Source organism: Acanthopagrus latus, chromosome 6, assembly GCF_904848185.1.
Source record: "Acanthopagrus latus isolate v.2019 chromosome 6, fAcaLat1.1, whole genome shotgun sequence".
In the NCBI taxonomy this organism is placed as follows: Eukaryota; Metazoa; Chordata; class Actinopteri; order Spariformes; family Sparidae; genus Acanthopagrus; species Acanthopagrus latus.
Window position 1 is genome coordinate 14,674,381 of NC_051044.1, and position 23,824 is coordinate 14,698,204.

General features: G+C 40.4%; 1 protein-coding gene across 2 annotated transcripts; it reads right to left on the bottom strand.

Annotated features, from left to right (window-relative positions):
* Positions 1-521: 521 nt before the first annotated feature.
* Positions 522-17,772, bottom strand: LOC119020983 (caM kinase-like vesicle-associated protein). 2 transcript variants are annotated; one of them, XM_037100825.1, is made up of 11 exons: positions 17,576-17,772; positions 6,010-6,150; positions 5,790-5,921; positions 4,500-4,574; positions 4,189-4,327; positions 3,957-4,077; positions 3,765-3,840; positions 3,517-3,653; positions 2,860-2,938; positions 2,653-2,740; positions 522-1,938 (listed from the first exon to the last, which is right to left on the bottom strand). In XM_037100825.1, the coding sequence occupies exons 2-11, from the start codon at positions 6,102-6,104 to the stop codon at positions 1,636-1,638; spliced, it is 1,245 nt and encodes a 414-aa protein (XP_036956720.1). In that variant the 5' UTR covers positions 6,105-6,150; positions 17,576-17,772; the 3' UTR covers positions 522-1,635. The 2 variants fall into 2 exon arrangements, with proteins under 2 accessions (XP_036956720.1, XP_036956721.1); XM_037100826.1 differs by lacking the exon at positions 17,576-17,772 and adding an exon at positions 10,245-10,315.
* Positions 17,773-23,824: the final 6,052 nt, after the last annotated feature.

Genomic DNA, 23,824 nt, shown 5'->3' on the forward strand with positions numbered 1-23,824 from the left:
TTGGCTTTTATTGAATGGTTCATATGTTAACCCTTCCACATTCCACATTAATTATTGATTTCTGTGTTTTTTTAATATCAATTACAGAATATATTGGCTCAAGAGGCTTTGTCCTCACTGCTGCGGCCCTGGGTTTGAATCCCAGCCTGGGGCCCTTTGCTGCATGTCACCCCCCTCTCTCTCAACCTGTTTTCTGTCATATCTGAAGCTCTCTTATTAATAAAGCCACACAAAGACCAAAATAAATACATAAAGATTATATTGGCTCTAAACGGGATGCAGTAACCAAATGTTGTTCTGCTATGACCACTTGAGTGTTAAATATCTTCTCTTGAAGCAAATTTCTTTAAATAAAATACGCAGAAAAAATACAGATGTTCTCTAATGCTGTTCTTAAGATGACCAAGATTGCTTGCAATATAATTTGGAAAGTGAAACGATGATAGGTGGAGCAGCTTGTTTTGCCAAGGGGTACTGTACTGGTGAGGGGACGACTTAATAAAAGGTCACAGTTTCAGCAATAATAGTATTGCTCATTTTATTCATTCACAAGCGTTGTAGCAACCCGTTAGCTCAGCTAAATGTTGCTAAATACACATGGAAATAAAAAAATACACATGTATACAATGCAAATATACATAGTGGTACAGTATATGGACTCAGCTATAAACTCTGATGTTTGCTAAATACAAGTGACAACACAACAACAACAGCTAAAACACCAGTACACATACAATGCTCCAAACATCGTTTTCTGTGTTTTAATAGAAGTGTGAAAGAGGACAGAACACAAGAATCAATACAGCAGCGTAAAACTAAACAGAAGGGCAAAGGAAAACAGCTAAAACATTTCAAAGAAATCAGTAAGCAATTATCATCAAGTTGTTTCTTCTGAAACATTTTAGTACATTACTGCAACAAATATTAAGGCACTTCAACTTAAAAATGTGCTTTTCTTGCTGCTGTAAAATTGCAAGTTGACTGAATTTGTGCTGCACTGAAGATAAACCAGCAGATTAGTAGTCTGGCTGTGAAGCTGAATCCACTAATTGATTCTATTTATCTGACTGTTACGAAATGACTTGTCAGAATGTTTCGTCATCACTCATATTGTGACTTTTCAAATGTTTCCTGAAAGCTAAGTTTAAAGCTGCGTTAATAAATTAACACGTTTTCAAATTTTAAGATGATCAATTTACAAAACCTTTCAACTCATAATTTTAAGTAACAAGACTCGAACTCAGGCTTGTAAGTTCTGAAGCGGAAAATTAGCAAATTTCTTGAAACAGACAAATACACCTATATACAATGAGCTGATGGATAAAGATGAGTTGATTTCACTATACACTAAGAGTTTTTACAGTTTTCAGGGGAAAGGAAACAACAGAAGAGCTACTTTGCAACTAACTTTAAAGGGACTTGTACACAAAATAACAAGGGAGAGTGGAGAACACTATCAAATAGACCAATCAGTACAAGTAGGCAAAAATGATGAAATGCACGGTGTGAAATAACTCTGCAAACTGGGGGATAGTCGAACAGCATAGACATGGTATCATCATGCCAAATTTATTGGCTCTACTGCACATGTGCTTGTTGGTTGGCAAGGGTCCTCCTATTGTATTTGTTTGACGCCTAGTCGCCCTTTCTTTGTGGCAACATTTGTGGAACATCGCCATTGCACCGGGCCTGTGACTGCTCTTCCTGTCTGGCTGCACTGGGCAGGGAGAGTGCAGAGATGGTGGCAGTCTGTGTGTCAGGAGCCTTTTCACTAAGGGCAGCCTTTATGCTGGCAGCCATGCCGCCGCCGCCACCGGCTGCAGGAGCAGGAGCGCCGCCGGGTGCATTGGGGTCAGCTGCAGCCCCTGCAGCTGCCCCGGAGTCACCCTGCTCAGACGCTCGAAGCCTCTTCATGAGGGTGGTCACTCTGACAGCTTTCTGTGGGTTGTAAAAATACATGGCGAGGTCAAAGTATGATCCTGACGCATGCTCTGAGGAAGACCTCTGACTGAAACCTGTCATCTCTATGGAATGTACACTTGCTGTCTTTTATGGAGGCTTCATCAGGGAAAAATCACCAATAACAATACATATTTTGTACATACTAACTATAAAATACTACTACTATAAAATATACTTTGAAAACATCAGTTTAAACTCAAGTTGAAGAAATATTAGTGATATAGACACTGTAAATTCAAAAACTTGATTTTGCTATAAAAGTCAGGAAACAAATTACCTCAGAATGACCAAGGAAAATAGATTTGAGTTGTACAAGCTAAACTACTTAAAATTATTGGTCTACTAACCTGGTAATTTTAAGTAAAGTCACTTTTACAGTGTACAGACGGTTGGCAACTAAGACATGAAGAATTGATATATATTGGGAATAAGGGGGGTTATATTTTGATAAATGCTGGGGTAATGGGTTCCTTGCTTTTTCCAAAAAGTTCAATCACCCTGTCAGATTTTACAGTACAAATATTATTATCTGAAAAATCTACAATTCAAAGGTACAGCACAGCAAATCCTCCAAATTAGAGACTTGGGTCATGACCATGAACACAACTAGTATTTTCTCTGTCGTATGTAATGATAAGTAATGATAGGCACTAACATGTAATGATAAATGAGATGTATTCGAAGAAATACCTTCCACTTGGCTTTAGCGAAGTTCTTTTCTATTTGTGCACAGACACCATCCTTGATGTTCTTGTCTGAGGCAGCATTTCCAGAAATCCTAAGAGAAGAAACAAGAGAACTATTTTTTAAGCACGTTATTGTATTTGTGCTACCTATGACAAAGTTCATACGATAACTTGTTTGTTTGATCATTCGTGTGATAAACTTCATTTTCACCATTCATGGGCAATAGCTTCCTGTGCAGTCAGTCGCTGATCTTGGTCCACTTCCATCAAAGATGCCACTAAGTTTTTGGCTGTAACACAAACCAAAATAATAATGATGATAACAACACGGGCTGGTTTCCAAAAGTAAGTTATGAAAGGATAACTCCACCTAATGCATACTAAAGTGTGTTAACATGTCTTAGGGAGTACTGCAGCATATGTGAAAACACAGTATAAAGCCTTTTATGGTTCCAGAGGAAGCTGCAGGTCATCTGATAAATCAACTCCAGTGATGTCATTCAGTGTTTAAGTTGCATTGTGGGCAATGTAGGCACCAGGTTTTCAAAAGGCAGAGGAATGTGTGGAACATTAAAGGCAATATCTCTGCTCCTGCTGTATTGATTTTGATCATCTCTTTTTAAACTGTCCATAATGACTCATGGACTGCTTTTAAAAACCTGGCACCTACATTACCCAAAATGCATCTTCATCACTGAGTGACATCACTGAAAGTGATGAAATTACCTGCAGCTTCCCCTGGAGCCACATAAAGCACATACAGTAGTAACTCCAAAGACCTATAAACAAACTTTAATGTGTAAAATGAGAATTTAAATACGTCATTTGTAACGTACATTTTTAGAAAATGAATGTGATTATCTCTTACCAGAATCTGAAATGTCATCCCAGTATGGTGAATCAAATTCATAGTCGCCTGACAAAATCTTGAGGAAAAGGTTCTTATCACGACTGTCAGAGTCATCTTCATCACCATCACCATAGAAAGGAGGGTTTCCAGATAAACTATTGAGTTGAGACAAAAAAATAAGCATTTTAGGACACATTTTGTGAAAGTCACTTAAATATACTGCAGGAAACTGTAGTGTATTTGTGAGCACATCACTGGGTACTTACAGTATATACATGATGACACCGATGGCCCAGCAGTCCACAGGTCTTCCATATCTCTGCCTCCCAACCACTTCAGGAGCTGCAAGCAAAACCAAGCTTGGACTCACTGATCAACATTTGTTTTATGTCCTCAAGCAACTAAACTCAGTGAAAACTTAATTTCACTCATCTATAGTCTGGTTTTATGTCTCCTACCGAGATATTCGGGAGTCCCACATGGATCCTTAATGAGCCCATTTTCCAGTTTTGCCAACTGAAAGTCACTGATAACAATTTTGGAGTGCTTCAAGCGATTAAAGTACACCAAGTTCTCCAGCTGTATGAGCAAACAAATAAAGGTTTATACAGAGCAGTTATTCACACATACTTGTTAACGCCCGTGGTGAAACGCTATCATTTTTCACTAGGTGTCAGCAGTGTAATATACCTTAAGATTTCTGTGGACGATTTTCAGAGAGTGCAGGTAAGCCACAGCTTCCAGCACCTGCCTCATGACATTGCTGGTGTCCCTCTCAGAGTAGTACCCCTGATCTAAGATCCAGTCAAACACCTCCCTGCCTGTGGCACTGAGGAGACGGAACATCCAGATTAAATGCGTGTCACTTGTTGATGATAAGATTGCAACAAAAAAAAAAAGTCACATGTTGAATAAAACATCAGTTTTATACAAGACGAGGAAGCAGAATGCACGCCAGTCTGTGCCAGCAATTTCTCCCGAGTGCCTCCGATAATACTCACAGCTCCAGAAAAAGGAAGTACTCTTTCTTGGTTTCAAAAGCGTCAACCAGCTGGAGGATGTTATGATGTTTTACCCTTTGGAAAGCAGGAAAAAAAGGTTGGAGAGAGGAATGAGTGGAGGGGGAGAGTGAAGGGTTGTAAGTGGAGTTAAAATGAGCAATAATAACAGTCAGTAAGCAGTACAAGCTATAGAGTTCATCACGCCAAACATTCATGACACTTGAGGTCAAATTGATAACTGATTCTAGATACAGGATTGATTTAGCCTTACTCGTGTAATAACATAATCATACTAACACGTATGATCATCAGTGTCTTGAATATGACGCACGTCCTTTCATTTGCTAGTGGATCTGCTGGCCTTCATTACCGCCACCAAGAAGGTTATGTATTCACCCGTGCCTGTTTGTTTGTTGGTTTTTCAGCAGAATTGCTCAATAATTTCTGAATGAATTTCCATGAAACTTGGATGGACGATGTGTCTCAGCCTGGAATAGATCCCATTAACTTTGGGTGTGGATCTGGATAAGGTAATGGATTCGGGAATCTTCACTCTTTCTTTCACATTGTGAGATTAGTTTTCCGCAATTTTTGTTCATTTCTAAGGGAATAATGTGTGGATCATGATGAAAAGATTATTTAGCTGCTAGTATCTATGAGTGATGTGGATCCAAATAAAAATTTGTATCAAGCAGAATTAATTAAAGTCTTCATTTGATATTTTGATATGGTTTTATTCACTCTTTGATGCAGTATTTATTGCAGGATGTTGTGGAACTGACTCAAAATAAACCACAGTGGTCACGATAATAAAGGAACACAGTCCAACAGTGTGGCTCACTGATGTTTTTTAGGAGTTCGGTCAACAGTGGATAAAGATTTATCAAGATTTATCTATGATCAGTTCAATATTGGTGCTACGTTGATTGGACAAAAGTCTAAAATCACTCGTTAGCATGCAGTACGTAAACGTCTTTGATTTAACATCCCAAAAGTTGTTTCTTCACATTCTGTTGATAATCTAAGTTTATTTTTGAAAGTTTTAAACAAATGTTTTTACATATTGCATCTTTAGCACAAACATTTCTGTGTGTGTGTGTGTCACTCTCGAATTGCACAATGGTAAAACTTCAGGGCGCAGTTTTCTTACTCCACACTTTTCTATGACTTTGGTTCCACCTTTGGAAAGATTTTTTTTGCTGACCGTTTGTGATTAAACCTTGTCTCGGTGCCAGGACAGCCCATCAGACATGAAAGCTCTATAACAAGCAGCTTGAAAATTTCACTTACATCTTTAAGATCATTATCTCATTCTTGGCCGCTTTCCTCACTTTCCTTCCATCCTTTTTGTGGAACTTTTTACAGGTGTACATTTTTAAGGTGTTCCTATCCTTCGCCCGGAACATCTCACAGAACTCCTCGCTGTTAAAAAAGAAGAAGCACGCGTCATGTTTTGAATACAAATCTAAGTCTGTACTCTCTCATCAACATTACAACATGAAGTACTCACGATTTGACAATTTGTCCGAGGTCATACTTGTCGGTCACCTCTGAGGGATTGTTGTAATCCTTCTTCTCCCCGAGTGTCAGACAACCAAATGGCATGGCAGCTCGTGCCCTATAGCCCCGGAGTGTCCTGCCACAACACAACCTGTCAACAACATGCAACATGTTTAAGTTAAGCCGAATAGTACAGCATCATTTTAGACAGGCCTGCATCTGCACAGTACAGAGTCCCCCTGCGCACAGGTCTAATTACCGAATAACATAGAACAATATTGCTGTGAATGTATTGCTGTAATAAGCTGTTTCATTAATGGCAATAATAGAGATGGAAGAAACTGTTCCTCGGCGATAGCACTTAACACAAAATGAATGCAGTAAATCAATGCACACATTTATAGGGGAGCAGTTGGAGTGTTTCTCTTTACCTTGACGGTCATACATCTGAGAATAGATAAGTGTAATTGAGCTTGCGGGAGTAAATTAATTCAAATTACCAAGAGAGCAAAGCAACATAAAAGTGAGATTTTCCAATAACATAATCTCCTTCAGCGAGCGCTTGTTTCTTTGCTCTCTGCAGTGAGTCAGCTCTGTGCTGCAGCAGCAGCCGCAGCAGCGTTAGGCATCTGTCTGCGTTCTACAGGGAAGAACATTCAGATGGACTTGACCCTGCGCTGTAGCGGTAACTTTTGTCTACTCTTTTCATATTTTCAAACACACTTGAAAGTTGAGAAAGCTATTAACTCGCCAGCTCTGGTGGAACAAGTGTTGAAGAGTTTTGTGTTTCTAATTTCTGCTGCAGCACGCCGGTGAAAGATGAAGTTGCCCACAGTTATTATGACACGCACACTGGACCGGCACACAGCATTTTCACAGTAGTATCTTCATAATCATCAGAGAAATAATCTGACATGAATAATGGCAGGGTGGTATAAAATCTTCTGTTACAGCATATCAAATTGTACAAATTGTTTAATTTATTATATTGTACAATTTTCAATTAAAATCTTGAGAAACTTTGTGGGAGGAGTAACAGTTAGGGATGTCAATTATGGTTAAACCAGTGAATAAAATTCCAGTCAAACAAGGTTCATTATCACATTGAGACCAAAATCATATAAAGATCCAATATCGCCTTTAAAGCAGTCCTGCCCAGAAATCAACAACACAACCAGAGACAGTACTATGTAGGCATGGCACAATGTCAATGAAAGGTAAAAATGTGTGGTGTAAATCTCCCAGTACATAGTGTCATAATGGTCACTCTGCTATCCAAGGTAACTGCTGCTGTACATCTGGTAACACAACATAAACTACACAAAGAAAATAATTGCATTCAACTAGGGATGTGAGATAAAAAGAACAAATACATTGCATTAGTTTTGACATATATCACGTTTAGTGGGAATGATTATGTCTACTTCGCAGTTCTCAACAAATGACATTTGTTGAGTTCTGTACCAAACAATTGTGTTTTACTACTTCACTATAATGCAGTTTTGTCACACATCTACCTAAATTGCAGGATTGAGTAATGGAACTGCCAAGGATGCAAAAGGAATTTCAGCCTAAATTAAGTTGCATCATATTGTGACGTCACGTGACGTCATGCGACGTAACATAATGCATCGTGTTGTATTATATCATATTTACACAACTGTGTTTTTATATGTGCAGTCCTGCATTCAACGTAACATTTCCAACTGTAAACAACAAAACGCCAAATAAATTGAGTTCACCCACATGGAGTCCTTTCACACATTTCTATGCCGGTTTCACACATGAAGAAATAAATAACATAATAATAAATACCTTGATACTTTTTTTTTCCACTATGAAAACAGGAGGGGACGTAGGGTGATCTAACACCAGCTGATTTAGCTTGAGCAACGGCGTCATGGTGGGGCATGTTACAATCTGAATTAAATGTCTCCATCATTCACAGAAAAAAAAACAGTTACTCGTGGACCCTTTTGCTGTAAATCAGGGTGACTTGAATCGCTACGGCTGCACGGCAGAACACCGTGCAGGTCCACCATCAGCAGCTAAACCTCACTGGGTCTTAAAGGGTGCTTGTATGGAAAACAGACCCAGTTTTTTTTTTTTTGGCAGGCCTTACTGTAGAAATGGCAGCCAGCACAGAAGAGTGGGAGTAAAGAAATTCTGACTGAGGTGCTGTCTGGAGCCTCAGTCAAGACCCTACCAGAGGCACTGATTTCTCCCAGTGTTAGCATCCCGCCGTACAACAAAAGGAAGGTTGGATTAATATAAGAAAAATGATGGTCTATTAATGTGCTTTATTACTGGTGAGCAACAGTCTCATGCAGAAGCTCCCATGTTTCTGTCATATTGTGAATCAGGAGAGAGCCCCTTTAGTTGAAGATGGTAGGCTGCATATACAGCAGGCTACCGTCCACAAGGGGACTCATTACTTCAGTCCGCAGAGCTCTGCTGTTCAGCTGATATAAGAGTGTTACCTCATGTAAATTGCTCTGTTATTAAGACTAAAGTGAGTCTGTTTTCAAATGTAAGGCTCTTTAATGATACTGATTTAATGGAGCGTATCTGTCTACCTGATCCATACTCTGCAGGGAAAACAAATTATCCATTGTTTTTTTGTTTTTTTTTTGAGTAGCTGCGCTTCAGTGCTGCAATTTACTTTTTATGTATGTTTTACTCTCTCACAGACAGATCACATGCATTTATCTTTACAGGGGAAAGGTCAACATGTCAATGTAATGAAGTCGAAAGTGGCATCTGCAAACTTTTTTCCAGTGGGTTAATAGACGACAGACGGGTTCATGTGTTCATGGGGCTGTGAGAAATGACCTGACGATGGATTCTTTCCTCTTTTCCTTAAGAAAAACTGTTAGTCCCAATCTATTAGTATGAGTTGCTGAAGCAGAATGACAACAACACTGTACTCAAAAGCTTTTGTATGCACAAAATACACAGCATACACTATCCTGGTTTCTTAAAGACAGGCATGATACTCATTGACATAAACACTGCCTTACATTATTTTCTGCCTGAAGATTTACACACTCAAATCTATATGTATACATTTTCCAATTGATTAAAGGAGTGACATTTGGAAAAAGGTGGTATTTCTGCTTACAAAAGTACATTTATGATAATATACTGTAAATGTCAGCCACAACAAGATCTCTTTCATCCCCATGGAATCTTCTGACCTTCACTGCAGTTAATTTGGGTTACCGCCAGAGGAAGAAAGAAGTGACAACTGAAGTCACTTTAATTGTCCAAGGAAAGTTACCCATTTGAGTATTTATGAAATCCAAAAGTTGTTCTCTGTCAATAACTAACAGATGCTGGTAAAATACTGTTTAACACAAGGTGATATTGATTTCTTTGTCTCATATTAGGCTACATTGTATGATTATGATTACAGTGATACACTTCAAAATGTAACTCTTGGTTTTATGCATTTAAAGCTAGGGTTTGTAATGTTGTTCAGAAACACATTTTATTATACTGGGTGAAATGGTCCTGCTGTCCTGAGAGTAGTCAATATATCATGTATCCAGAAAAAGGAACAAAAATAATTAGACATCTGTGGTAGCTGCAGGACTGAGAAAAAGCTGACCAATCCGTGCTTTTCGGCCCGAATAGCGGATTGGTCAGATGCCTTCATGTCTGTTCTGCCTGCGCCCCCCTCTGTCCCTCCCTCCTCTGCACGTGCACATGTTATGTTTCACTGATGCCGGAAATATTCATCACACTCCTCTGCAGAAATAAGGAGTTGCAGGAGAAGACGTTCATTTGGTTACAATGGCAGAGAAATGCAGCCAGCGTTACTTGTAACAGCTCACCCGCTAACAAAGGCAAGGAAAAGAAAGCCTGAGGCAGAAAAGACTGCGACAAAATAGGCTCTGGATAAAGAAAGAAGTCAGACCCAAGTCAACATCGGTGCAGAGTTTGAGCGGTGGAGACAACTGGGGTACGCGAAGGACCTGAAAAGTGATGCAGAAGTTGCTCTCTTTCTGTTGGACAGGTAATTATTTGTTTTGTTTCGGGGGGATTTGTTATTTTCATGAAATATGTAAGGTTTGCCAACTTGGTTACGTTTGTAGCTCGTATTAGCCTAATGCTAACGTTAGCTTCTTTGTGTGTTGTTTTTAGCCATGAGAATGGCTAGTGAGTTGGCCCAGTTTCCTCTGGATACGGTCCGCTGCATTGCGGATCCGATCCGGTTTTGCTCCGCCTTCCGGCAGTCCCTACCGGTTGTGGTTTGAGTCCCTCAGGGCGCAGTACAGTAGACAGCTGGCCTCACGACGTGTGCTGGTGTCAACACGGAGTGTTTTATTTTGAAAAGTAACCGGATGTTGTTTGTTATTTCGGCACTTTACTTCCTGTCTGCTCCGTGCTAAATTCAGTTGAATTGCTGCGCCGTGCTCCGGATTTAGAGGAGGTGCCACTTTCAAATCTTGCTAGCTCGCTTGCTAGCTTTCCAGGTTTGTAGACCCTAGCTTTAGCACGAGTCCTGTGATCAAGAATATGATGCAGCAGGATTAGGCAGTAGTGGATCCAGGATGAGGCTGAATCATGAGCTGAGCCCACAGAGTATTGGTATTATCACTGCACTGATTTATTAACTTTACTGCATATAGGGTTGCAACAGCATGATACTGTATATTCACAGTTAAAGGTGCATTATGTAAGATGTATATGCAAGAATTAGCCTTCTATCCAAGGTCACTCCAAAAGAACAGAGAGCAACATATCACTGGAGTAAACACTAACTGCTTCCTGCAGACGGGCTAGGGCCAGCTAGTTAGCATGGTAACTACAGTAAATAGCTCTGCAATAAAGTATGTAACCGACTTTGACGTAATGTCAAATCTGTGATTTCTTCACATTCTGTTGATCAAGTCATTTCAGTCAATTGGAGTGTCCGAAACCAAAATTCTTACAAATTGCATCTTTAAAGTGTTGCTTTTATTGTAATGTCTATGTGTGCTGACATGAAACTTGATGTAAACTTGAAATATTATTTGATAACACTAATTTAATACCATGGATAAGTCGGTGTAGAGGGGATGATAATTGTCCATCTTAATAGCACTGTATAACACACCGCTGCACAATTTCTCAGTCAATATGACTTACTCACTATACAATGAACAGTAAACCACTGCCAGTCTCACACTGAGCCACTTTAGTCTCGGTAAAGTACATTGAGGACAACTCAGAGTAGCCAAAGGGATCAACTATCCTCTGTTCAGCCATTACTTTTATTGTTCAAGCTCATCCCAGACACTTTTACTTGGGGCTGTATTTTTTTCCAGAAGTATGCACAAGTAAAGAGCGTGTTCCACGGGGAGGTTGAGTGAAGAGGGACGGAGAATGCCGCAAACTACTCAAACAAAGAGTCCATCTCTTGAGGTAGCACTCCAGCCCAAACAGTGATGTATTTTAGTGCACTGTCTGCCTGATCAACATGCGGCACACAATAACATTCCTTTCTGTCATAAAGAGGAGGGCTGTCAGCGTACACCATTAGTCTGGACTATGATGAGCTCTGGCTCGCATGGATCCTGCAAAACAATGCCCAGACTCACCATTAGCGTTTTCCTTTTTTTCTTTTTTCTGGCTCACCTTGATTCACACAACTGCGCTGCACCGGGTAGCCGAATCATCTCTTTTCATGAAATAGTACGCGCCTCAATCCGTGACGCACACAGATGCACACAGAACTAACACTCTCCCTCATTTCCTTTGTGTCACCTCTCCCACAGTGTGTTTTCAAGGTTTAGCTCACGTCATCTTTCGTGGTCACTTCTTGAAAACTAAATCTCCCATTCCCAACGCTCTTGTCTGACTGCTCACCACCTCAGAGAGAAAAACAAAACAATATTGTGCATTGCGAGCAGCGGTTAGGGGCTGATGTGAGACCATTTAATGCAATCATTCGCCCTCAAAATTAATCATGGAACCCTATGCCTGCTCTCGGGAGTGCAGCGAACACTAAACGGTGCGTATGACAAGGCAGACAGAATTTCATGCGCTCTTGTTTTTCCCCTTTTCACAGCTGGATAAAAGGCTCCTCTCCTTCACCGGAGGAAGATGAAGATAGGAGACACTTGACTATTGCTGAATCAGGGGTCTTTTATCTCCACCTTTTGAAAGATCTGAATGAAGTGTTCTTCATTAATGTAGATGCTGTTTCATATCCAGACTGTCGCAGAGCTCGGCATTGAGCAAACCTAACCATGGAAACCCTTGTGGGGTAATGACAAAGGCAGAGCTGTTGCTTTTTGCTCAACAGATTTCAAATCTGCGTCCAATTAATTTCCCATTTACATAAAGTAGGTAAAGGTAAAAAAGCTCGCCAATTAAAATTCTTTACTTTTCAAACTGCAGCAGCCGTAATTAACACACTATAAGACCTTGAGTCACATTGCAAACATAAGAAACTTGCATGATTTCTTCGATGTCAGCATTTTTGTTTTGCTCAACTTTCAAGTGACTTGCTGCATCCTTTTAGCCAGCAAACAGATCAAGACAGGACTGGGGCTTCCAAGGTCGGGGTGCCACCTGGACCAGGGTTTGATTTGATGAGCCAAAAAGGAGCTTGAATTTTAAAAAAGGGTCTATTAAGAGTGGAACAGAGTTTTTTTGTAATGTGGGGGAAATGTATGACTTTGATCTTAGAGCCAAACTCAAACAACTCAAGAGACTACTTCTTATTATTTTGTATTTATTTTTATTTATTGTTAGTTGTATCCACTGTTAAAGTATTTAAAGCGCTTGTCAAAGTTACAGCCTATTTTGGGGCGAAAGAAATTAAATTGATCTAAAATGAATGTTGTAATGATAAAGCGCAGATATTGAGGGGAAATGTAAAGTCATCACAACTCAACATGCTCTATCTGTCTCTTGGATCAGAGTAACATTAAAGATCATTAGTTTATGGCAGTTTAATATTATATTATACTAAACTATATTATTGCAAGTTAATTGAAGTGAAGTACAAGTACCCCTCTACTACAACACTGAAACTCAGTTCTTAGAACATTGTGTCACATTCAACTACTGGTTCTAAATTTTGACAAGATTTTAATTTTTATTGCAAATATATATATATATATATATATATATATATATATATATATATATATATATGAGCGAGGACACTGTGATATGCCCAGGACCCAAAAGACCCCCAGAATTTTCAGAATATGGATCTTAATATCACATAATGCTATGGACAAATGATGTGCGTCTATTGTTCATCCATTCATTTGTCTATCCATCGGTTTAGTAGGCCTTTATCTCAGGTGACACCACAGACACCCACAGCAGGTCTAATTTTGAAAAAAAAAAAAAAAAAAAGAGGGATGATGCATCTTCATGTCGCGCTCCAGCTGTTGCAGAGCTTCACCAGCAGACCCAAGGGGGTTGAAATGTAATGATTTGAAAATAAAAACGTGCATCACCCTCACTAATTTCAGACACAAATGGTTCAGCTTTGACACAAGTTACAGCCAGGAGTTATGTTATTAACGTCATCAAGGGTGATAAAATTAGAGGTAAAATTTGTAACTAAACAGTGATCCAGCTTAGTGCTGGGCGGTATACCGGTTCGCACCGAATACCAGTGTATATTTTCGTTATGATATGAATTTTTAATATACCCCCATACCGGTGGATTTGATTACACGTCATTCCAAACGCTACGCTGTGCCGCACGACACTGTTTCAGACCGGACCGTTTTCAATGTTGATGATGCAACTGCGAGGCGTGGTGAGGGTAAACAGTAGTGCTCTGGTGTTATGTTATGGTGAAGATGGCTAGGATAGACATTGCAGTTAATGACTTAATCCACGAATGTCAAGATGAGCAACTGGAAAGCTGCTGCGATGTGGAAGATGATAGCTCCCCTTGGTATCTGTAGCTGTCCGCTTGTTAGCTGCCCACGCACGCTACTTTCAAATTAAAAGCCCCCCACTAGGAATCCCTCTCCAAACTCCAATGGGGTGCAATGTGAAGCTCTTATTTTGAAGACAAATTCGACCTGCTTCCTGTAAGCTGCCTGTCGCTTGAGGCAGCTAACGCGAGGGGCTCTGCTGCACGCTTCCTTTAATAGCGGGGGTTTAACATCGGAGTGTGTTTGACTGAGGAGGCGAGAATATGGGCCACGGGTCTATAATTAAGTAAATCTATCAAGTGTCGCCAAATTTCTTCCGATGCATATGTTGAAAGTCACTGTTCACGCCCAACTTCCTGCTTCACGTCACATCACATGTTTATGCCTACCCCAGTGGCGCCTTTTTGTGAGAGAAGGAATATTAAACCTCCCTTTTAGATAGACAGAGTACAGCCTTTACCTTGCAGCAAATGTGCCACCTTTTCAATCTAAAAGGGGCTAGTAATTCTTCTCTCAACCAGTAGAAAATGCTGTGAAAACCTGATTATGCATGAAAAAAATACCTTCATATACCGTGAAACCATTCGAATTTTGAAAAATACCTTGATATACATTTTTGGTCCTACCGCCCAGCACTACTCCAGCTGTTGTAGAATCACGCTAATGCATAAAATGCACTTCTAATCCAACTTTACTGAAGTGCTGATGTATTTTGGCTAAATGTTCTGGCCAGGGCGACTGCAGTGAGCCTCCTAAACATGTTTTGTTAAACATGCTCTAGTCATAAGTTGTATCAGAATAATGTTGTAATTTACGCTGAAAGGATTTTTGTTATTCACTTCAACTAATACCTATACAATTACATTTTCTTCAACATTTTCTTGTAAACTTTTAGTGTTATCCACAATGTGTTTTATTTATCAATTTAAAAGTTATTGATGCATGCCTATTAAAATGGCTGAGGGCCCCTCATGCTGTAGCCGGAGGGGGGATGGTGGTTTGTAGTGGAGGGCTTAGGGCTCCTAAGTGATTGGAATCTATCCTGGCTCTGGCATTTAATAACAAACCAATTTCAGCCTAACGGAGGTATCTAATTTCACATTTCAAAAGTCTTAATCTAGAGCTGTGTGACATGAATCTGCCATATTTTAATCAGCCTGGTAAATAATTAAATTCATGTCCAACATATTGTAAGCACCAGGTCATTACAGATCATTAAACTCTTTTAACACGATGTGAATATTCTCAATTAAATCCAGCCGGACTGCCTTCTAAAAATACCAATTTTCCCTCTGAGGCGTGCTGAACCAAACTGAGACGAAAGCTGGTTGATGCATACCGGTTCTCCCTGAAGTGGCTGCTCATTTTTGAAGGATATTGTTTACTGTTGCCTTGTTACAGTTTGTTGTGGGTCCTACTAGCACACTTTGTCAGTGTCCAACGGGAAGTATGTATCTGTGTCTGTGTGTGTCTGTGTCTGTGTGTGTGTGGGAGGAAGTTTATGAAATAACAACTGAAATTTCACAAGGATCTTTTGAATGCAGTCTGGGGGCACTGGGAACTAAGAGTCACGCATCTCAATTAACATCCCCTGAGGCCTGGAGACAATGTGTGCTTCTCTCTCTTTTTTTTTTTTTTGCTATACTTTGTAAACACAACCGCATACAAGTGGTTCGGTGCCGATTTCCGATCAATTAATCATCGCGTTATTATCGTTACCATGTCAAGTCATGACAGGCTGCAGTGGCAGCAGGCCACGGGGAGCTGTGAATTTGGCCACAACAGAGCCTCTTCAAAGAGAAAGGCTTGGTGACAGGGGGCAGATGGTGGCGATGGTTTTCGAGCCAAATTTTAAAGCCTGTAATGCCTCATTTATGGTGGAAATGTCGCTCTTGCTGGCTGCGAACACATTTACACTTCTACTTTCCAAGGACATAACATCACATACAAAGAGAGGCGGAGACATGTGCGGAGAGAGGAAGGGAGGAAAAAAAAATGTTGCTGAGGCTCCTTTTGTGTGCCGCTCTGCAGATCCTTGAGTCCACCATTCTTCTCTTCTTCTGGCTCATCTGACCAGTTTCTTCTGATGTTGTTTTGTTGCCATGGTCACCAAGTGCTACAGTATGCGCCGTGGTACTGTCTGCACGGAGCAGCTCTCTGCGTACTCATCGACATTAATGTCCAAGACCACTTCATGTGACTGAGCTGACTTTAGAAAACGAAAACCCTTTAGAGCAGCAGCAACGCTAACAACAAACAATTACTGCATTTACATTTGTTTTTGCCACGTCTATCTGAAGGCAGAGCGCGCCCCAGCTATCTGAGAGCTACTTTAACTTAATTAACTGGAGCTGAATGCCCAATAACACACACCATGACCCAGGTAGCAGATTTAATTCAGTATGAAGCCTGTTACATAAACAAAAGGCCACAGCTCTATTTAAATAAGCCTTTTAGGCATTCTGTTAGATTTTAAAAATCCAGACGGCGTGAAAAGCAGCTGTGAATGCAGCAGCACACTGTGCATCAGGGTGATATCTCGGTGTGTTTCTCAGCCATTTTCCTCGATAAACCTCAGATTGTGTTCAATCGTTCGATTGTCAGCCATTCATAAATAAACAATGATATCACTGTGTGTCTGTAAAACCTCTGCAAAGTGTTTTCTGCTCCAACACAAGATCATTTCTCATGTTACCGACTGGCTGTGCAGCAGGGCATCCCAAACTTTTTTTTGGGGGGGGGCACAATTCACATCATGTGTTCAGGTACTGATGTGACACAAGTGCTTTTTCCTCCTGCTTAAGTCAAATCTACACAACACTGTGACCCCTTGCAAGGACCCCTGGAGGCACCTGTGTGTGTGTGTCTCTCTCTCTCTCTGTGGGGGTTTATTCAGTTGGGGGGGGACGGACACCTTCACCACCCTGACATGTTACAGCACTTGCCCTCCATCTGGAGTGTATGAAGTGGCACAGCTTTAGCGCACCGGCATAGCAATCACAAGCTCTTTGGGTGTGAAATGATGACAGATAATGACAAGGAGGCAGGGACACCGCGAGACTGTGAGACTGTGAAAATGTGAACTCAAGAGGTGCTGCAGTCTGAGTGCACCAGGAGCGTGATTTATGTAAATAAATAAATAAATGAAGAAATTAAGTGTTTATTAGCCATAAAGCTCATATTGTGGATGAACTTGTTGAATGAGCAGGAACGTGTGTAAACTTTGACAGGAGAGCAGGTTTGGGAACTGACAGACGGAGAATGGATGAGCTCGGGCAGCACTGACAGTTCAAACACAGAATTTGCGCATCACCCGGCTGCAGTTGGACACGAAAACTATCCTGCACGTATTTTCATTCATTTATTTATATATTTATTCATGTATCATTATTATTGTTGTTTTAATTCACGTTAACACATTTCAACCCGAATCTGTTATTGCTCAAAAAGTTTTCGAAATCAGTCACGCGTCCCTCGGCTTTTTATTTTTATTTATTTATTTATTTTTATTTTATTTTTTTTTAGCACGAGGGGCGGTGAAGACGAGCAGGCAGACAGTGAATGAATCAAACCTCGGAGAACATTCCTCACCCATCCTTCACTTCTCGCGTTTTTGTCAGCGGAGACGGTTTAAAAAAAACAAAACAAAAACAACGATCAAGCAAAATTGCGCTCACTTACCTTCAATGAAGTAAACTGGTGGTGATCAATAATCCAGTGGTTCTTTTTTTCTAATATTTCAGTCTTTTTTTTTCTTCTTCTTCTTTACCGACGAGGCTTCACTTTTTCCCGTCCAGCGTGCTACCAGAGAGATTTAAGATCCTCGAGCATTTCCCAACAAGTCAGCTTGTTCGGGGAGTATTACGTGAACGTGTGATGGTAACAGCGGGCTATGATGCAGGAAGGAGGGGAGGTGTGTGTGTGTGTGTGTGTGTGTGTGTGTGTGTGTGTGTGTGTGTGTGTGTGTGTGTGTGTGTGTGTGTGTGTGTGTGTGTGTGTGCGTGCGCAAAATGTACCACTATAATCTGTGTGCGCGCGCGTGCTGTTAGTGTGTGTGTGCGTGTGTCCGCTAGTGCAGAAAAATGATTTGCTAATTATGTCATGAATTTTAAGACTTTTCGCAGTGAATGAACTTGATGATGTTCGCACCACTCAGCTGGAGGGGGGCGCGCTGCACGTCAAGCTGTTCAAGCAACAGAAGGGTCATAAGATATTTGGGTTTTATTTTTGGGGGGTTTTTTTTGTTTGTTTTTTTCCGGAAGTTGGTGCCCGTCATTCCACACAAGACCATCTCCCCCCCAGAAGAACTAGAACACAGCTTCACCCATCTCTCCTGAACTTCTTCCTGCTTGGGCTCACTAGTCTCCATCTCTGTTCTCCTCCTACAGAGAGAGAGAGAGAGAGGGAAAAAAAGCAATAGAAGGGGCCTTGGTGAAGCTCTTTGGTTTTCCTTATCAGTTGTGGCGATCGATTTGAAATCAGGCTGCATGTCTTTCATGCTTATCAGCCCCTTCGATATTACCCTTCGAGTTGTTGTTTTTTAATTTTTCATTTTTTTTTAAAAAGTGCGAGGGGCAGGATAACACGCTCCGCCTTATTACACCAAATTGTTGCATATTTTGTGTTAAAAGTTGACTCAGAAAGTGACAGCCTGATTGATCTTACATAATGCACGAACAGGAAAAGAAAATGCAGACCAGACCTCATCGCCATGAGCTAGCGGCAACAAAAGTTTGGAGGGACAACCAACCAACGTCTGACCATTTTAGACCGTGTCCACAATTAATTTTCAGGCAAACTGTAGATGAATTTAAAATCCTCTCACTTCTGTTCCAATATGTCAGAACTGACCACCTGTTGACTTCAAACAAATAGCAGGGGGCAGCGCATCACCAGAGTAGCTGCTAATTGCTGCTTTAGCAAGGAAGCTCAGTTAGCCGTGCAGCTAACAGGCGTACTAGCTGCCTCAGCCCGGATTGGTATTAGGAGCACTTGGTAATTATTGATGTTGTTTACTATTGGACTATCACCCCTCCATAATGCTGCTAGGAGCTACCTAGTTAGCATGATTACTTCAATTGATATCTGCTTATCAGAATGCGCATACACAAACCTGTTGTTTCTCCACAATCTTTTGGAAGTGTTAGGCCATTTCATGTGTCTCTTCCATGTGTGACATATTGATGGTGATTCAAAAGAAGTTATAGCTGCATGACAGATGAGGGCCATTTGCCAGAAAAGGACTTCTACTGCAATGTTGTGCTTTAATGTGGAAAACTGAGAAACATATATGGTTTTTCATGCCCGGCTGTAGTCCACAGAGCATTTCGAAGTTGAGAAAAACAGATCGCAGTTCAGATTGTGGATTGTGATTGATATTACCAGTGCAATATGTAAGAACCAGCCAGCTCTCTGATTCTTACCCCAACCAAATATTAGGCAGGATCCCATCAGAGTCCCCATCACTAGTTGCTGCTAACTGTTGCTTGCATTGGCTAGTAATGGGTTGAGGTGCAGCTGGTTAGCATGCTTCTAACTTCAATAGAAATCTCTAGTCTTTCACATGACTATAAAACTCATATTTCTTTATATTTTGTTGATAATCTTAGTTAGATGTTTTAACGAGAAATTATAACATATTGCCCCTTTAAATAAATTGTGATATTATTCCTTGGCCACATCTCCCACCCCGACTCTAAACAAGACACCATCACAGAACATCCAATAGACGTCACAACTGACCAATCATGCTCATTTGCAAGCAGGTGATGGTAGACAACTCTCTCTCTTTCTCTCTCTCTGCAGTAGGCTACGAAACGCCAACCCATGGAGAGGCAACGATCCCACAGGCTACGAATGAGACAGCGCTCGACCAGAAGATCTCAAAATCACACACCCGCTTCACTGGGTCATTGCCAACAACAATGCTATGTTTAGAGACAAGGGAGATCTTCTTGATGGGCGTGAATTGATCGTGGAGAGCATGAACTACGGGCTCTCGTCTTTAGGATCGATCGTGGATTTTAACTTGCTGTCAGCGATGAATTTAAGCAAGGTCAAGACTCTGCGACTGTACTGACATGAACCAAAAGTATAGGCAGTAATACAAGTAACACATGATTAATGGGCTGGATCCCTGCTTCAGGCATAAACACATTTTGTCTCTTCTCGTCAGGTGATACCGTTAAAGCCCCCGGAGAGGTGACGAAGTCAGTTAGAAGCAATTGTCAACACACTCCCGGAGCGGGCGTCACCCACAACTCCTCACTGGTCAGGTGTGTGTGAATGTGTTTTAGTCACACACTGAGGGCCATATATGAGAACTCAATATCCATGTGTCATGTTTTATGACACGTGCTGCTAGTTAAGACTGGCGTTAGAATAAGAACATGTCCTCCTTTTTGTCATTTCTAAACCATTTTTGTGTGGAAAAATGTTCACATTTTTGCAAGTAGGAAACACACTTTCACCAAAGTCTTTCGTCTGTACAGAGACCTCTGTGTGCATGCAGCGGCTGAGCAGTTTAAAGTGAAAACTGATCTGACCGTTGGTAGCACGTTGCAATTATGTACAGGTATACAGAGGATCTGCGGGGAGTTTTAGCAAGTAGGCAGGCTCTGTAGGGTTATGTAACCGGAGTGTCTCTTTCCTAAAATAAGTAATGCCGCTTAAAGGCCATAGGGATAGCAGGAAAGAGAGTGGTGGAGCATCTTTAACCTGCTCCCCACCTACCCACAAAACCACCTACTCGCTCTCCTTTCCGACTCCCGGTATCACATGGCTCTCCAAAAAACTCTGGTTGTCTTAGCAATACAAGTTGTGCTGTATCACAAATCGGTGTCCTGGAATCCCTTATATCACTGTCATTATTTTAGAGCACAGGGTTTATAATCCTCCTCCAATCTGCCCCTGTAGGAGGGAGTCAATCACAATGTCAGCTGTCTTAAAAAGTCTCAAAGCGCCTTTAAGAAACCAACCCAAGACACAAAAACCTGAATTTTAATGGGGGAAAGAACAATTTGAAATTGTTTTGAAAGTACACTTATAGATATGAGTGTAACCCCATTGTCACAGTGGCAAACAACACAAGATTTGATTCACCAAAAGCAGTGAGGAGGTGGGGAGCTTGTGTCAAAAATAGAGCACATCCTAGATTTGAGGGTGTTTTTTTTTTTTTTTAGATAAAAGATATAGGAGACAGCCTGGAGTGCCTGAGACACAAATATGTCTAGAACAAGTCACAAATGACAGCATTAAGACTCGACTGTGCTTTCCGTTGTCTCAAAGAACAGCAGACCACATCATCGGCGCATGGATTGTGAACTCCACATCTTTATGTTCTAATAACCATGTGTTTGTCACTACGGCTAAATTACCATTGACATCCAGGATTTTGGTACACAGTAACAGCCTCTTAGGGGACGTGGGTATTGCTGCTTTTGGTGCCATTTGAAAGTAGAATTAAAGTCATTTTGCAATAGCGAATCTCAGACCGAAGATCATTAAAGCAACCTAGAAGATCATTTTCAAACTTCTAAGACTCCAGGGGTACTTGTGAGTAAACATTTTATAAGTTGGGGATTTATTGAATCTTCTCGTCTTGTGGACTAACAACATATCCCTAGGTCTTTCTCTGACCTTTGGTTCAGAGTCCTCACGGCCTGATTTCTACCTACGTCTGTTGCCATTTATTAGAACACTTCTAATTCAGTTAATCTGTTTATCTCAATATTTGCGGCTGTACCAAGTTCGCACTTTAAATTGTCCAGGTAATTTGAACACATGTTAAATTCATGTTGAATTTAATCTTCAAAAGTCTCTGCAGCTGACTGATAAATGAGAAACGTGTTACAGCCAGCACAGCTGTTCAGACAATATGTATGCTGGATCCCTTATTCATCGATAGTTATTAGCCATCGCTATTAATATTTTTCCTTTTGTATTTCAATTGTGGTTAAAACAGCTCCCTAAAAATAAAGATTCTTCATCACTGCCTCAGTATATTCCTCTAATGTGATTTGTATCAGTTGTAATTATTCACAAGAAAGCTTTTTTTGTCTGTCATACAGAAGAAGCATACGCAAAAGTGGTATCTGCGTCACAGAGCTCGCAGGCAGTACCTCACTGTGCTTCTCTGGAGCTACTCCGTGCTCTGCTCATCCTTACGTTACCATGGCTGCATCTGGTTAATCCAACATTTGTAAGTCTATGAATGGACTCGAGTGACTCCCCTGCTTCACCGTTTCAACATGTCTGTCTACTCGCCTGTGTCCGAAATCACTCACAGTCTCTTCATGGTCGAGTTGGAGTTTTAAAATAGAGACTGCGGGGCTATGTTTAAATCACATTCAGATCTGATTGTCGTCGCTGTTTCACTGTGAATTATATCATGAGGAGATGGCGAAGTGAGAAACAGCGCTCCTGTATAACCTTGCAAGCTCTATTTCTAGGTGTATACCCCATCTTTTTAAAATTCATTTTTTTGTCAGCATGCAGATACTACAAAAAGCCTAAACACAGACTTGGGGAGTGATGGAATACATGTACTTAGGATACAGAAAAAGGTCACTGTAATTCAGTAAAGTTACAGAAAAAAAGTGCAAAAAGGGGGATTACTAACAGGATTACAGTTTTAAGATAAAGAATGATCTACTTTTGTGTAACTTTACATGCAGGATCCTGCAATTCAGGATGTCAAAGGAACACTCAATAGGTTTGGGTAGTGTTTATGCCTAAACAATCTAAACAAACAGACTCTGTTGGTTTTCATAACTGAATAAATAAACTGACCTTAAAGGACAACACAGTATCGTACTGTCTTACTGTATATTTTACTTTACACTATATATTTGCCAGACCCTGCCACCTTTCTAGCTTCAAGCAGTGTTCATTTCCTCTGAAAATAGCTTTTTTTTAATTCAGTTATGGAATAACTAGATTTGTATATTTACCTCATTAATGTTGATTATTTCTTCTCCAAAACTAAATAGTGTCCCTAAAAAAAAAAGTAAATTCAAGTAAAAAATGCACACTAAAACAACCAAAAAGCCACCAACAGACGAAGACAATGAAAACAATAAAAGATAGTTGAAATGAAAGATGAATAATAAAAGATACAAAATAAAATGTAGTATACCAGCATGAAGGTAGAGTTAGGACTGTGTATTAAAACACACTGTAAGGTATCCTTGATCATGGTACTCTTCCCCGTATTTTAGCAATAATATAGAAATAGGTGATTGTGTCTCGGAAAAGGAGTAATTCTTGTCATAGGTCAAATATTGTCATTCAACTGGAAGATTATTTTCATTGTTAATAAGAAGATAGGATTTCTTTTCTTTTTGGCCTTTAGTCCTTTTCAGTGCAGGCTTGGCTCTTATGATTACCTGACCAAAGTGTTTTTTTCTCCACATATCCTGTACTCAAGCTTGTAAAAGATGAGTCAACTTATAGTTCAACTTAGTTGTCATAGAAACCAAAACCAATAGTCATGGGGTCTGTGATGGAAACCTTTGAAGGGCTGAAGGCGTGCTTCTCACCAGCATCACTGGAGACCTTGACAGCTACATTTCAGCAGTTTCTGAAGATATTCAAAAGGTTTCATCAGAAAACACTTTCCATTAAGTAAGTCACGATATAATATCACGATGCATTGACCACTATATGGTGGTAGCGCATAACGACACGCTTTGTCCTGCAGCAATGTGCTGTGTCACGTACGGCCCAGTTAAGATATTACAAACAGTGCAGTCAAACTGGTTGCGTTGCTTATGGGCCCTGGTGTAAACGTATAGACTGTAATCATTAAAAAGTAAAACTGTCTTTGACTTTATGCATTCACTTACACTTCAGTGTTTGAGATTCTGACGAAATCCTGCTGCCTTGATATATCACCTGCAGGGTTCTTAAAAAAAATTTAAAAAAAGTTTC

What these genes read in the sequence shown, in the direction of transcription:
- LOC119020983 (XM_037100825.1), bottom strand. Translation starts at nt 6,104, where the DNA reads ATGCCATTTGGTTGTCTGACACTCGGGGAGAAGAAGGATTACAACAAT. An exon ending in TGGGACTCCCGAATATCTCG is followed by an intron (nt 3,841 to 3,956) that starts GTAGGAGACATA and finishes TTTTGCTTGCAG; the next exon opens with CTCCTGAAGTGGTTGGGAGG. An exon ending in TCGCTAAAGCCAAGTGGAAG is followed by an intron (nt 1,939 to 2,652) that starts GTATTTCTTCGA and finishes TACAACCCACAG; the next exon opens with AAAGCTGTCAGAGTGACCAC.